The 12464-nt window shown below is 51.8% G+C and overlaps 5 protein-coding genes across 5 annotated transcripts; 2 read left to right on the forward strand and 3 right to left on the reverse strand.

The window, feature by feature from the left end:
• Positions 1 to 459: 459 nt before the first annotated feature.
• BCR38DRAFT_90380 (uncharacterized protein) lies at positions 460 to 1882 on the reverse strand. The gene is made up of 3 exons (XM_040865747.1): positions 1475 to 1882; positions 749 to 1396; positions 460 to 689 (listed from the first exon to the last, which is right to left on the reverse strand). The coding sequence occupies exons 1-3, from the start codon at positions 1617 to 1619 to the stop codon at positions 523 to 525; spliced, it is 960 nt and encodes a 319-aa protein (XP_040719637.1). The 5' UTR covers positions 1620 to 1882; the 3' UTR covers positions 460 to 522.
• A 1912-nt stretch (positions 1883 to 3794) lies between these two features.
• BCR38DRAFT_454641 (SGNH hydrolase-type esterase domain-containing protein) lies at positions 3795 to 5075 on the forward strand (the record flags this gene model as incomplete). The annotated part of the gene is made up of 2 exons (XM_040861718.1): positions 3795 to 3907; positions 3977 to 5075. 2 exons carry the CDS (start codon positions 3795 to 3797, stop codon positions 5073 to 5075), a joined length of 1212 nt encoding a protein of 403 aa, XP_040719638.1.
• Positions 5076 to 5539: 464 nt separating this feature from the next.
• BCR38DRAFT_480862 (WD repeat domain-containing protein) lies at positions 5540 to 6886 on the reverse strand (the record flags this gene model as incomplete). Its single annotated transcript, XM_040863316.1, has 3 exons — positions 5540 to 5891; positions 5999 to 6456; positions 6641 to 6886. The coding sequence occupies 3 exons, from the start codon at positions 6884 to 6886 to the stop codon at positions 5540 to 5542; spliced, it is 1056 nt and encodes a 351-aa protein (XP_040719639.1).
• A 370-nt stretch (positions 6887 to 7256) lies between these two features.
• Positions 7257 to 9239, reverse strand: BCR38DRAFT_332618 (Sas10 C-terminal domain-containing protein; the record flags this gene model as incomplete). The annotated part of the gene is made up of 2 exons (XM_040855165.1): positions 7257 to 7461; positions 7612 to 9239. 2 exons carry the CDS (start codon positions 9237 to 9239, stop codon positions 7257 to 7259), a joined length of 1833 nt encoding a protein of 610 aa, XP_040719640.1.
• A 155-nt stretch (positions 9240 to 9394) lies between these two features.
• BCR38DRAFT_471150 (short-chain dehydrogenase) lies at positions 9395 to 11142 on the forward strand. The gene is made up of 3 exons (XM_040862856.1): positions 9395 to 9997; positions 10055 to 10186; positions 10255 to 11142. The coding sequence occupies exons 1-3, from the start codon at positions 9884 to 9886 to the stop codon at positions 11050 to 11052; spliced, it is 1044 nt and encodes a 347-aa protein (XP_040719641.1). The 5' UTR covers positions 9395 to 9883; the 3' UTR covers positions 11053 to 11142.
• Positions 11143 to 12464: the final 1322 nt, after the last annotated feature.

A 12464-nucleotide genomic window follows, 5' to 3' on the forward strand; every position in this document is an offset into this window, starting at 1 on the left:
ACCCCGCCATTATTGTCAATCACTGTTATTATAACGGTACAGGACTCCGGCACTGTACCTCACGTGTCCATGGGCAAAAGGCAACATTCCCTGCTACTATATTCTGTGGACGGATTAGACGACACAAATTGAATATGATGTGAGAAATGTGTAAAGGGACTGAAGGCTTTCACTAAAGTAACTTGATCAGTACTGAAAGTCACTACATCAGATGTCATACGACACCGAGACCATCGTATGCTGCACAGCTAGAATTATGGAATGCTCAGTACCATGCGGTTCAGGGCAGCATAATGTATCATTAAATTTGTACAAATGTATGAATTACTGGGGGGGTTCCTACTGTTTTGCGCATTCATCTTCTGCGCTATGTTGGCAAATGTCACGAGTTATGTAGAAGACGGGCAGCTGATGCCCTTGCTTCATAGCTGTCATTGTTACAGAAACTACCTAATGCAACCACCCTTGACATCCACACACGATAAGTCTGATTTCCTCGTACCTGAACACAACATTTGCTGTTTATTCGCCCTTCTTATGGTGCAATTTCTCCTTGATCTTGGCCAAGGTACTCTTCTTCTTACCCGCCTCATCCACAGCATCGTGTGAGCCGCTGGCAGCGGAGTCAGCTCCCTCATCAGGCTTCGTGTCAGGCTTCTCCTTGTGAATACCCTTCTTTTCGAGCAGACCTGAGATCTAAAGTTAGCGTGAAATTTAGTGTATTATGGGAGATGGCGGCTTCACTAACGATCAGCTTCCCTCCCAGCGCCCGGCTTGGTCGCATCAAAATCACCTCCGTCAGCCTTCAACCCGCTACTCTTCACGTACTCCTCCCCGGTACCTTCACCCGTACTCGGAGCACCGGGACCCGACTCGTCCTTCTCACCGACACCTTTATCAGCGCCTCCGGCGCCACCAGATTGGCCAGCATCGCCGCCCTTCTCCTTGGCGATGGTTTCGAGAGGCTTGGGGCCGGCACCTTCGAGTTTCTGAGCCTCGTTGGGGCCATCGCCCGTATTGTCGACGTCGGTGGGTGCGTTCTTGGGATTGGTTTGTGGGTCCTCCGGATCACGCACGTCATTTTGACCCTTGGTCGAGTCCACGGGGACATCGGACTTGGCCTTGAAGTCAGTTGACGGGTTGTCGGGTACTTTGTCCGACTCGGCAGCTCTGCCAGACTCCTTAGCGAAGGTGGCGGCGGAGGCCGTGTCTGTCGTGTCTGACGTTGTGTCCTTTGGACGATGCGTCATCTCGCTGGTGACAGGGCTGATAGGATTGGTGGTGGTGGGATCCAATGAGGAGGTGTTGTGGGTTGACGTAGTAGGATCCGTGCGAGTAGAAGAGGTGTTGGTGTCCGTCGAGGGTTTCGTGGTGGGCATGTTCAGTACAGCCTGGTCTTTCGGCTCTGTGTTGAGGAAGTTAGTCACCGTGTCCGTCGTGACGTTCTTAACGATAAGATGGATGTGATTCATACCACTGTCCAAGTTGCCCTTGTCAAACGGTTCGCCCGCCGCCGTATTGCCCTGCTCCCCCGACAGAGGCTCTCGCGCATCCGTCGTTTTGTTCTCTCCCCAAACGGCCTTGGCCGCCGCGGCCGCCATGTTGTTCACAGTCTCCATATTGAGTGTGTGATTGGTAGACTTGGTTATTTCTGCAGAGAGTAAGAGTTTGCTAAGCCTTCACGTCGTCAAATGATGTGTCTCAAATAGAGGGCTGGTTCTTGGTTCCAGTCCAAAAGCATAGAATGATGATCAAGAGAGCCCGAGTGCAACTGGGCGGGCTCGGAAGAGTTATGAAGCTCGTATTCCCTGGTGTGCTCCCGCCTGGGAAGGAGTGACGTCTACCCTACCTTCCCAAAGCTGGATCTAATCGCCCATGGCGTATGGCGTAAGTCGTACAAACGACCTTGCAACCAAGAAATAATCTCCCCCTCCCTCCTCCCCCAACACTGGACTAGGATGCTATTTCAACTGCTCCTGCGGGTTCCCACGGCGCTGGGTTATTTTCTTTACTATGAGAGCATAATAAGGCGTTTCGAAACCTGCTGCTAAGCTTTTTTCAGGGATACAAGAGTTGTGAGCAAGTGAGATGATCCTACAAACGTATGTGTAAAATTGGTCTCCAGGTCTGCCCCGCCATCAAGGGCTAGATTTCACCGTGGTTCGTCCCGAGTGGGCTAAGCGCTATGTCATCTGCCTGCCAGGCTATGACGTTCATCGCGGGGTTCCTAAATCGACGTCACCACAACAAAGTAAAAATTGGGGTCCTTTTCAAGTCCATTTGTCTGCAAGCCCCGTTAGACTTCAAACTTCAAGGTTATTAGGATAACTTGACCGTCCCAGCGGTTTATGACGCGGCCAGACAGTGCTTTCGGGATCCGCCTTGCGGCTCGTTGGTATATTGCCATTCCATTCGTCTCAATAGACTAGTGCAAGCCAGGGCGACCTTTGATAAGGCTTCGCTGGTATGGTCGAGACATCCGATGGTCGTCAATCAGCGCTTCAGTCTACAAGATCAGGTCTCTAAATCCCCAAGCGCGCATTCCTACATAGCCATGACAAGGCAGGATGTGACGTGGGTTCATGGCAATGATAGTAGTACACGACGCTCGAAGCTGTTCAGGCTGGTTTCGCACCACGATATCAACTTCCTCGCAGCAGCTCATCTGTCGTAGATGCGACGGCTGAGATTCGACCAGAAAAGCCCCGCAGATATCCGTTTCCTTCGTCCGTATTGCTATCATTTCAGTCCTTACACCTCTGTCTTGGATTTTCGTTCAGAAAGTATGTCCCGAACTCAACTTTGCCCCCAAGTTTGGAGTCATCCTTGATGAGATGATTTAGCATCTCAGACCCAAGCCTCTTATATGCCCCAAGGCATGCCTGGGAAGCGAGCATGACGATGTCGACATCATCTTCCCCGCGGCGGCAAATCCGTTCTCTACCAACATGGTCGCGACGCCACGTCCTCTGTATTCAGGGTGGACGGCAAGGTAATTGAGAATTGAGAAAGTCAGTGAGCCAGTTAGGTGACAGTACCACCACGATGAAAAGCTGAAAACTTCTAGAGTTAAGTCGAGACGAGCGCACATCCTCATATTCCGTGCCCTGCCTCGCCCGGTTCGCAGCGACGTGGGGGACTGCCCAAGATATCTACGTCGCTTCGAGGATTCCAGTCGATGCCGGTGAACAGCTTGTCCAGCTCTATCTCCTATTCCTCGCTTACATACAGAGTTTGCGCTTCAAGCTGTTCCCCAATCAGACGGTCGGGTGGAATCCACTGCATGGAGGAAGCGCAGAGGGCAGGAAGCACTTGGAAAAGTTGTTGCTTATCTGGTAGCAGCTTAGTATTCCAAGTGTTAATTCAAGATCCCTGAATGCCACATCCCAAACTCAAGGATAATGGTCTTTGTGTCCACGATGGTATCACCAATCGGTATGTTAAATTATAACCAAGGTTATGATCAAGCCTCCTGGAGCTCGTGGGCAACTTACTCTACACTAGACCTTCATACCTCACTGGGTCGAAGTCACGTCGTTTCTATTAGCTGAATCGGCTGAATCAAGCACCGTCTTACATGCATGTACTCACCTCATTGGTGCGCATGATCGCCACCAGGAAGCCACTATCAGCTACCCTCATGATCAACAAGAATCCTTCGTGACCTACACACCACTCGTATAACCTCCTCTCCCGTGTCGGACTTATTCTCTTTCAAGCCCCCCAACACCTGACATGGTCCATCCTGAGAAACAAGCTGTCGCCTTGAGGGGTTGATTTCAACGGCGACCACCATGCGACTTTGTGACACCGTAGTTTTCTCAGCGTCGCTCAGCGCGGCCGCCGGCTGGGCGCTTCCCCATGTCTCCATTTGGTCTTTTCAATATGGTTCCGAGTCCCAGAATGTGTTAGCAAAAACCAACGACAAATCCCACGATGGGCCGGCACCCATCCTATCTCACCTCAAACACCAAAGAGGCGCTGGCTTCGCTGCCCTCGGCGACTCCTACAGCGCCGGCATCGGTACCGGCATCGATGGCAACGAAAACAACTGCCGGCAAGGCCAGCACGCCTACCCGCAACTGATCTTCTCAGACCTATCGTCTTCCCCGGGCAACGACAACAACGGCACATCGTTTCATTTCCTCTCCTGCACGGGCTCGACCACAGAGGACATCCTATCCGGACGCAGCGATTCGCAAATCGACCGCCTCAACACCTCGCTCCCGCTCGACTTTGTGCTCCTGTCCGTCGGCGGCAACGACCTAGGCTTCTTCGAAGTAATGAACGCGTGTATTTTCCGCTTTTACAATTTTTATTCGGGGACCTGCTCTACGGCCCTGCAACACGCCGTTGATAGGCTGGGGAACACCGATTTTGAAACGCGCATGCAGGTTCTTATCGAGGCGCTCCTTGACGCCGTGTATTGGGAAAGGAAACCTTGGTTCAAGATCACGGCTGTGGGGTACGCGCGCTTTTTCGACGAGAGCACGGAGGAATGTGACGAGATGAGTCTTGGTGTGTGGTGGAGGGGGCCGAAGCTCAAGAGGGAGTTGAGGAAGAGGATGAATCAACTGGTGCTTGCGGTCAATAGGAATCTCGAGAATACGGTTAGGCTGGTGAACTCGAGGTACGCGACGGATAAGGTACTATTTGTGGATTACGACGAGGCGTTTGAAGGATATCGATTTTGCGAGCCCAGTGTAAAAGAGCCGGATTATGGGAGGCTGGATACGTGGTTTTTTCTGGTTGGGGCCCCAGATAACGCGAGGAACGGGACGAAGCGGGATTTACAGGAACGCGACACTCTGGACCCGAGATCGAGTCTGGTTGACCCGGCGTCGTGCCTTGACGCGGCCCAGAGATCCGGAGACTGGGGCGAGATGGCACTGTGTTACATGGCCATGTCCAAGGCAAAGGATCCGACTCTACGGCTGGCTAACGGGGATTTAGTCTCGGAGGAAGATATGTGGTATGTGCCTACATACTATGGTAAGACTTTCCATCCGAGGACTAGGGGGCATGAGGCGATCAGGGATAAGGTGTATGAGGCTTGGGCCAAATTGGAACAATGAGTTTGCGATGTAAATGTTTGGTTCAGCACTTGCTTGGTGGCGGAGTTGCAGATTCAGGCAGTTTAGAGGCGACACAATGGACTAGAGGTTAATAACACCTATGTAGGCTAGGAGTTGGTCGTCGGATACCCTAGCCTTATTCCCTAAGATAGATGATCCATATTCACATATTGACATATACCACTTCAGACTCTGATACTGCTGATTCAGTTCTCCTTCGGTCCTGCCCCACAGTGATCCCAACCCCCCGGCTCCAAGAGATGTCCACGTACCATTCATAGACAAATGAGATCCTCCAGTGATACAAAATTGCCAGTGAATGTCTCTCTCAGACCACGTTTCCAATGCCAACAAAACAAACATGCCCGGGGCGACTCCCCATTTCACCCGCTCATCCAGTCTTTCTCGAGGACATAGAAACCCCCCTCGCCTTTCCCTTTCCCTTTCCCTTTGCCTTTCCCGGCCTACTTCTTCTTTGGCTTCGCGTCTTCCTCACTAACCGAGTGCAGCATCAACTTATTGGGGTACTGCGGATTGTTGGTCGCATGTCCCTGGCTCCAGTCGTACCCGACGGCATACGCGTACAGCGTGCCGTCGCGGTTGAAGGCCGAGGTGGTGATGGAGGCGCCCACCGAAGGGTAGCCCTTCAGGCGGGCGTGGGCGATGCGGTCCCAGAAGTGGTAGGTGCCGTCGGCGCCCGCCGTGCTGAAGGTCGTCGTGTAGATGGGGTGGAACTGCACGTCGTTGACTGCGAAGACTTTGGTCACGCGCTGGGCGTCGGGCTGCTCGCGGTGGCAGCGGAAGGTAAAGTTGACGCTGTGGGTTCGAGGTTAGGTGGGGGGGGGTTGAATATGTGACGAGCGAGGAAACACGACATTGAACTTATATGAAGGAGAGGGAATGAGTAAAATGGAAGTAAATACCTGGTATCCTTCTCATCCACGGCGTTAATCGCACATCGGCCCTCTATACTGGCCGTGGCCCATCCGGTGCCATCCGGGAACGCTGTCACCGCCCTTGTCTGGTGCTTGAGCGGCGACTGTGTAGTCCGCATGAAGGCGGTTGGGTTCTGCAGGTCGACGAGGTGGACGTGGCGCTCAGCCGTAGCGATAACGAGCAGCCGCGACTTGGCGTCCATGGCGTAAACCCGCTCGGCGCAAGTGAGACTCGCAAGCGGGTTCGGCTGCCGAACATCCCAGAACTTGACGGTTTTGTCCCACGATCCGGACGCGATAACGGGGCCGTTGGACCCGGGCACGTCGACGAACCGCACTCCGCGAATAGGCGCGTCGTGCGAGCCCACCGCGGTCTGCTGGCCCGTCGCCACATGCAACAGGTGGCATTTTTTATCGGCGCCTCCTGCGAGGGCCATGCTTCCGTCCTGTTTCAGAGCATTAGTCTTTACATCTCATATCTCCATCTCTCGGAGGGGGTTGCAAAACATCGAAAAGATAAAAAAGGGAGCTCACTCACCTATAAGATAGGGGACATTCGTTTGGCTGTTTTCTTCTCTCTTGCGAATGCTGTGTGTTGTGTGGGGTTAGAGAAAAATCTCATGCACTTACCTTGGCCCAGTCGCAGCTGAGTACAGGGCCTCCCGCTGTGAGCATGGCGACTCCTCGCCCGGTTCCGTCGGCCGCGACGTCGTAGACGCGCATCTTGCCGTCCCACGACGCGGCTGCGAGGTGGTTGGCTGCTGGCGACCATGAGACGGCCGAGATGGTGTCTTCGGCGTCCGCTGGCAGAGCCAGGTCCTTGGATGCTGGACTCGCCGCTGATGTGGCAAGTGCCCTTGGGCGGGTGAAGGACATCTTGCCTGGTTGTGTATAAAGATGCGGTTCAAGAAGTCTAAAATTGAAGTTTGAATGCTTCCAATAGCAGTTTGCGACAGGCTTTGGAAGAGGAACAATTTATAAGCTAGCTCTGAGACCGTGCGAGGACCTGCCCATGTCTCAGTGGGCTACCGTTCCCAGGCTGCCAGGCAACAACACTTGAGTATTGGCCAAATGAAGTCCTCCGAAGCTCGTAATACTCCATTCATGGAAAAATCGTTGATTTGTTGTTGTCACATTAGAGAGAAAGGGTTTTTTTCTTTGTTCATGGCACCAGTCTCTTGTTGCGCTTTAAGTGGTTTATAGTCTAGGCAAGTAACACGTCTCTTGTTGTCTAGGAACAACAAATCTACAGTTTTCGGCTCTTGATCAGGCCTGACTTGATACCGGTCAACTCACCGCCATATCCTCCCTTGCCCTCTCCGCCCTTGTACACGGCCTTCATACTCTTTAGTTTCTTCTGTTTGTCGGCGTACTTCTTCCTCTTCTTTACTCTTGGGTTGTTGTCCTTCTTTCGTTTTGGTGCGAGGCCCTTGTTCTTCTCAATAGCGTATCTGTAGTAGTAGTGTTTAGCAACGCCCTGCAAAATTCTCGTGCACACCGTGGATTTGAATCCAGTTTCAGGGGCAGGAAACTCTCAGCGGACTCGCACTGGCGGCTGAGGTGCTATTATTGGGACCAAGGGAATCTGGGGTATGACTCACGTTATCTTTCGCTTTCCGTCCTCACCGATCTCCTCGGTTTCAACGACACGGTCAGAAGCACTGGCAGCAGCCAGAGCAGCAGCACGAGCAGCCTTTCCCTCCTTCTTCGCAGCCGTCTTATGGGCTACCATGTCGTAGTACTCGTCCTCGTCTTCTCGAACAACATGTGAAGTGCGTTGGTCCTCGTCGTCACTGTCACCTCCCAATTCTACACCCTTCGCGCTCTGGCCACGCTTCACTGCCTCACGGTTAAGGCGAGCTTGTCGATCCCTCAGGCGCTCCCGATATGGGATATCCACATCACCACCCGCATCCCGTCCAGCACCGGCGCGGCGGTTCGCTTTCTGGACAATCTGGGAAGTGTAGAAGCGCAAACTCTTCTTGCGTGCTGCCTTCTCCGCTGCCGCTTTGGAATCGAGAGCCTCTTCATCGCCAAAGTCAGACAGTTCATCGGAGGTTGTTTTGGCCTTCGCCTTCTTCTCGGACTTCTTGGCCGTGGTCATGAGGGCAGAAAGATCCGCCAGAGAATCTTCGATATCCACAGCGGGACGTTCCACCCGCTTCGATTTCTTCTTCTTGTCGGTCTTCTTGGGGCGTTTTAATGACACCTCTAAATCTTCGTCGACCGACATTGCATCCTCCTCTGGAGGAGACAACAAACTTGCAGTGGCTTCAACAGTCTTTGATGCCTTGAGGTCCTTCACCCTTTTCCATGCCTCTCGGCACTCGAGCAAAGTTCCCATAACCTCATGGTCTCTCAACTCCGCCGGGTCCAATGCCAATGCTGAGCCGTCTGCATCACGAGCGGGGGATGTTAGCGTGGCAAAGTATAATGCCAATGTCGCGACGTAGCAGCCTAAGATCCTGTACTTGATAGTAGCTAGTGACTTGCTTGTTTGTCCCTCGGCGTCCTTTTGCAGCGTTACAAGCAAAGGCTGCAGTTGCAAAAGTTCCTCCGCAAGGTACTCCAGCTCGGGGTATCGAGCCTGAAGTAATCGGAGCCTCTCTTCCGGGGACATGTCTTCTGGGATTTCGGCATCTTTCAAGACCTCGGTAACAACAGCGTTTCCGTCCTTCTTCTCATCCTCGGGGGCCATCCATTCGTCCTCGTTGAATATGAAATCCTCTTCGCGCAGTTTGGACAACTTCTTCTTTTGCAAGCGCAGAGCCTCTCTCTCTTCCTCCAAAGCGTCTCCTTCGGTTTCGATTTGGTCGGCATTGTAATACTCTTTACGAGAGGCGCCCCACCAGCGTGGATCCTCATCGTCCTCATTGCCGCGCTCCGATCCAGATTCATCATCCTGAGCCTTCGCTCCCTTCTTGAATTTCGTCGCCACGGCTTTCACGTCCTCGTCCTCGTCTTCGTCTTCGGATGAATCTTGGTTGTAATCCAAAACGTCCACATCAGAATCCTCTAGAAACTCTTCCTCCTCCTCGAGGCGCTTCTGCTTCTTGGACTTGGGGGCATCGTCGAAAAGGATCTCATCCTGATTCTTCCAGTATTCCTCCTCGGAGTCGCCAAGATCTTCGAACGTGTTGACGGGGCCGAGACGAGCCTCCTTAGGATCGTAGTCGCGTGGCCCACTGGGCTGGGTCGGTTTCGCGGAGGCCTTGCGTTTCTTGCCCATTTTGATCGAGTAGGAAACAGATGACCTTGATTACCATTGTCTGCGAATGGACCCAAAGCTTTGGGATCCAGACTTCCAAAATTTCTTTCTTATCGCTTATCGGACCCCACTGTTGATATGCATAACCACTTAAGCGGGCATTCCCATGCATATGTGTACTGGTCTCCGTAACCTCAACCTTCCTTTCTTCTTTCTACTTCTTCTTCAGCAGCAGTTTTTAAACCACTTCCGCAAAGATCACTAGGTGACTTGGTAAATCATTTGACAATGGTAACATATGGTCGTATCGGAATCGACTCATGCACCAACCTCGTGTCTGGAAGTCGACTTGGGAGGACGTCTATGTAAGAGTGAGCTTACAAGCATCCACAACATTTAGTGGAGACACATACAAGCTCTAGGACCCTTGCCGACAAGCGCTCTTAATTGACTTAATTGACTGCAACGAGCAGCGCGTTCGGGTCGCGTACTCAGTACCGAAAGACGAGTCAACTCCAGTTCATCGCTCGATATCAGATATCCTGGGAAGCTGACAAGATAAATCTCCTAGATTTGAAATTGGGATTGTCCATCCCGCTGTAGGCTAGTTCGTACCTGTCAATGTGCCATATAGAGTAACTAACTCCGACACTTCAAATACATTGATGGCTTCCCCCTCCATCGCTCTTTGGGTTGCAATCGCCGGCGCCGTGGCATTGCTGTCGGCGTATACAATGGGTGCCTTTTCGAGCAAGAACCACATGCCCGTTGATGGCAAGGTGAGCAATGCCGTTTTCGAACCGCACTGCACGGAAAGGCTAACCGCATGATTATAGACGGTACTGATCACGGGTGCCTCGGAGGGCATGGGCAGGAGCGCAGCCCGACAACTTGCTGCCAAAGGTGCCAACGTCGTGATAGTCTCGCGCAATGTCTCCAGGCTTGAGGAGTCGCTGGCCGAGATCAAAGTATGTACACAATTCAGCTTGCAGTTTCAATCTCCTCACAACTAACAACAATTCCCCCCACCCTCCAGGCCGCAGCCCGCAACCCCCAAACCCAGCGCTTCCACTACATCTCAGCCGACGTCTCAAAACCCGACTACGCACGCTCCCTAATCGCCGAAGCCATAGCCTGGAACAACAACCAAGCCCTTGACATCGTATGGTGCGTGGCCGGCAAGTCGACACCCGACTTCTGGGTCGAGGCACCGCTGTCCCTGACGCGCGACCAGATGGACATCAACTTCTGGGGCAGTGCCGAAATGGCCCATGCCATCATTCGCGAGTGGTGCGCGCCCCCCGCTCCCGTTCTGCCGGAGCCGAAACATCTCATCTTCACCTCGTCCGTGCTCGCCTTCTACCCCATCGTCGGATACGGGCCCTATAGCCCGGCCAAGGCGGCCCTGCGAGCGCTTGCCGATACCCTGGTGCAGGAGTTGGAGATGTATCCGCAGAAGGTCAAGATCCATGTTGTGTATCCGGGGTCCATACAGAGTCCTGGATTTGATCGGGAGAACAAGACGAAACCCAAGATTACGCAGATTCTCGAGGAAGGCGATCCGGTGCAAAGCCCTGATGCGGTCGCTGCTTCTGCTATTAATGGACTGGAAAAGGGGCAGTACTTCATCACTGTCGCATTCCTCGGCCATGTCCTCCGGTGGAGTGCTCTGGGAGGTTCTCCGAGGAACAACTGGTTTGTCGATACTATCATGTGCTGGATTCTGCAGTTTGCGTGGATGTTCGCGCTACCTGATATGTTTGGCAAGATCAGGAAGTTTGCCAAGGAGAACGGACACCCTGTGAATTATCGAAAGAAGGGAAATAACGAATGAGCACGGCACATTTGTGATGGCGCAGCCTGCGTACGCAGAGCATGTAACTAAGATCTGCAACATAAACCATATTCCTATATTGGACTTCACTGAACCTATTTGTGCTATGTTCCAGTATCGTCGTAAGTAAAGAGCTTGAAGTCCTTCCACAATGTGGTTTCATGGCGTCAGCTGGAAGGGGCATGATTTTCACACGGCTCAATACCTAAGTAGTACAGGCTCTAGCTATGACTCTCCAGTCGGTATGTATTATTACCAAGCACTTTCGTACTGGCGATTGAAGCTACTCACGTAAGGTAGATAGCTCAATCACACGCGGATAAAAGGGTCAACAAAACAAGGAGAAGCAAAGCGCAGCTTGTTTCCTAAAAGTGGCATATTCTACATAAATTCAGAACTCGGACTTGACTGAATTTTACGTAGACTTGAATGTATCCGTCGTACTTGGGTTGTCGGAGGTGAAAATGTCCTCAATACTGGGAGCGTCGTTCGAGAATTTGCCTTTAGTAGATTTCTTCTCGGTTATGTATCCGTAGCCATGTTCTTTTGACCTGCAGAGCTGCTCTTCATCGCGTTCTATCCCTACTGTAGTAGTATGTGAGCCCCGAGGGGAGTTGGACGGGCTTCCTGGCCTGTGAGAGATTTTTACTAAGCACATAAACCTGAGTTTCTTTCGAGGCGACTTCTCGCTGGTTTCAAACGTAATTGGAGCCAGTCGAAGGGTATTTAATACCGGGAGCAATTTTTGATAGAATATCAATATCGACACTTAGGCATCTGTCGCAAATAGATATCATTTTGAAGTTAATGATTCGTGACCTATAGGTACGTGATGCTGCAACAATATAGTCTATCTAGATGATTTATTCAATACCGGGTTAAGTTGTTAGTTAAGGACAGATATATTCGTGCCTATACTGAAATTTCTCAAGTTTCCGTCACGAGAAATGCAGGATAGCAAAAGCAGAGAGTACAAAGCTAACACTCTGATTATGAATAATCACAGGGGAAACCAGAAGAACAGAGTCCAGCACTCAGACATTGAGTAAGAATAGTGTAAACGTTGATTGTTCTTCTGGCATCACACTATCTATGTGCATATAAATAGCGATTCAACTACACTCAGTACTAGGTAGCCCTACGTTATATTTGAGTTCTTTTAAGACTACTCACCCTAACTCATCATAATTCATTTTCTCACTCAAGTAGCCTCATGAAAACCCCACCGTTTACATCACTGCTCCTAGTATTGGAGTTTGGGGAAACTAACATCTCTTTTCACTTACATGGTTGAACTTAGGAGATCCTGTTGTACCGTCCGATAAGGTGGACGCTCTGCTGGATAATGTTCCAGAGCCAGCTTCAGACCCTGAGATGGGCGGTGGAGTGCATGCTGTGCTCGAGGAATACCC

Source organism: Pseudomassariella vexata, assembly GCF_002105095.1.
Source record: "Pseudomassariella vexata strain CBS 129021 chromosome Unknown BCR38scaffold_2, whole genome shotgun sequence".
Taxonomy (NCBI): Eukaryota; Fungi; Ascomycota; class Sordariomycetes; order Amphisphaeriales; family Pseudomassariaceae; genus Pseudomassariella; species Pseudomassariella vexata.

Coding starts and splice junctions, on each gene's coding strand:
- BCR38DRAFT_471150 (XM_040862856.1), top strand. CDS start 9,884: ATGGCTTCCCCCTCCATCGCTCTTTGGGTTGCAATCGCCGGCGCCGTG. Junction 9,998..10,054: donor ACATGCCCGTTGATGGCAAG/GTGAGCAATGCC, acceptor GCATGATTATAG/ACGGTACTGATCACGGGTGC. Junction 10,187..10,254: donor AGTCGCTGGCCGAGATCAAA/GTATGTACACAA, acceptor CCCACCCTCCAG/GCCGCAGCCCGCAACCCCCA.
- BCR38DRAFT_90380 (XM_040865747.1), bottom strand. CDS start 1,619: ATGGAGACTGTGAACAACATGGCGGCCGCGGCGGCCAAGGCCGTTTGG. Junction 1,397..1,474: donor CAAGGGCAACTTGGACAGTG/GTATGAATCACA, acceptor CAGAGCCGAAAG/ACCAGGCTGTACTGAACATG. Junction 690..748: donor CGCTGGGAGGGAAGCTGATC/GTTAGTGAAGCC, acceptor TTTAGATCTCAG/GTCTGCTCGAAAAGAAGGGT.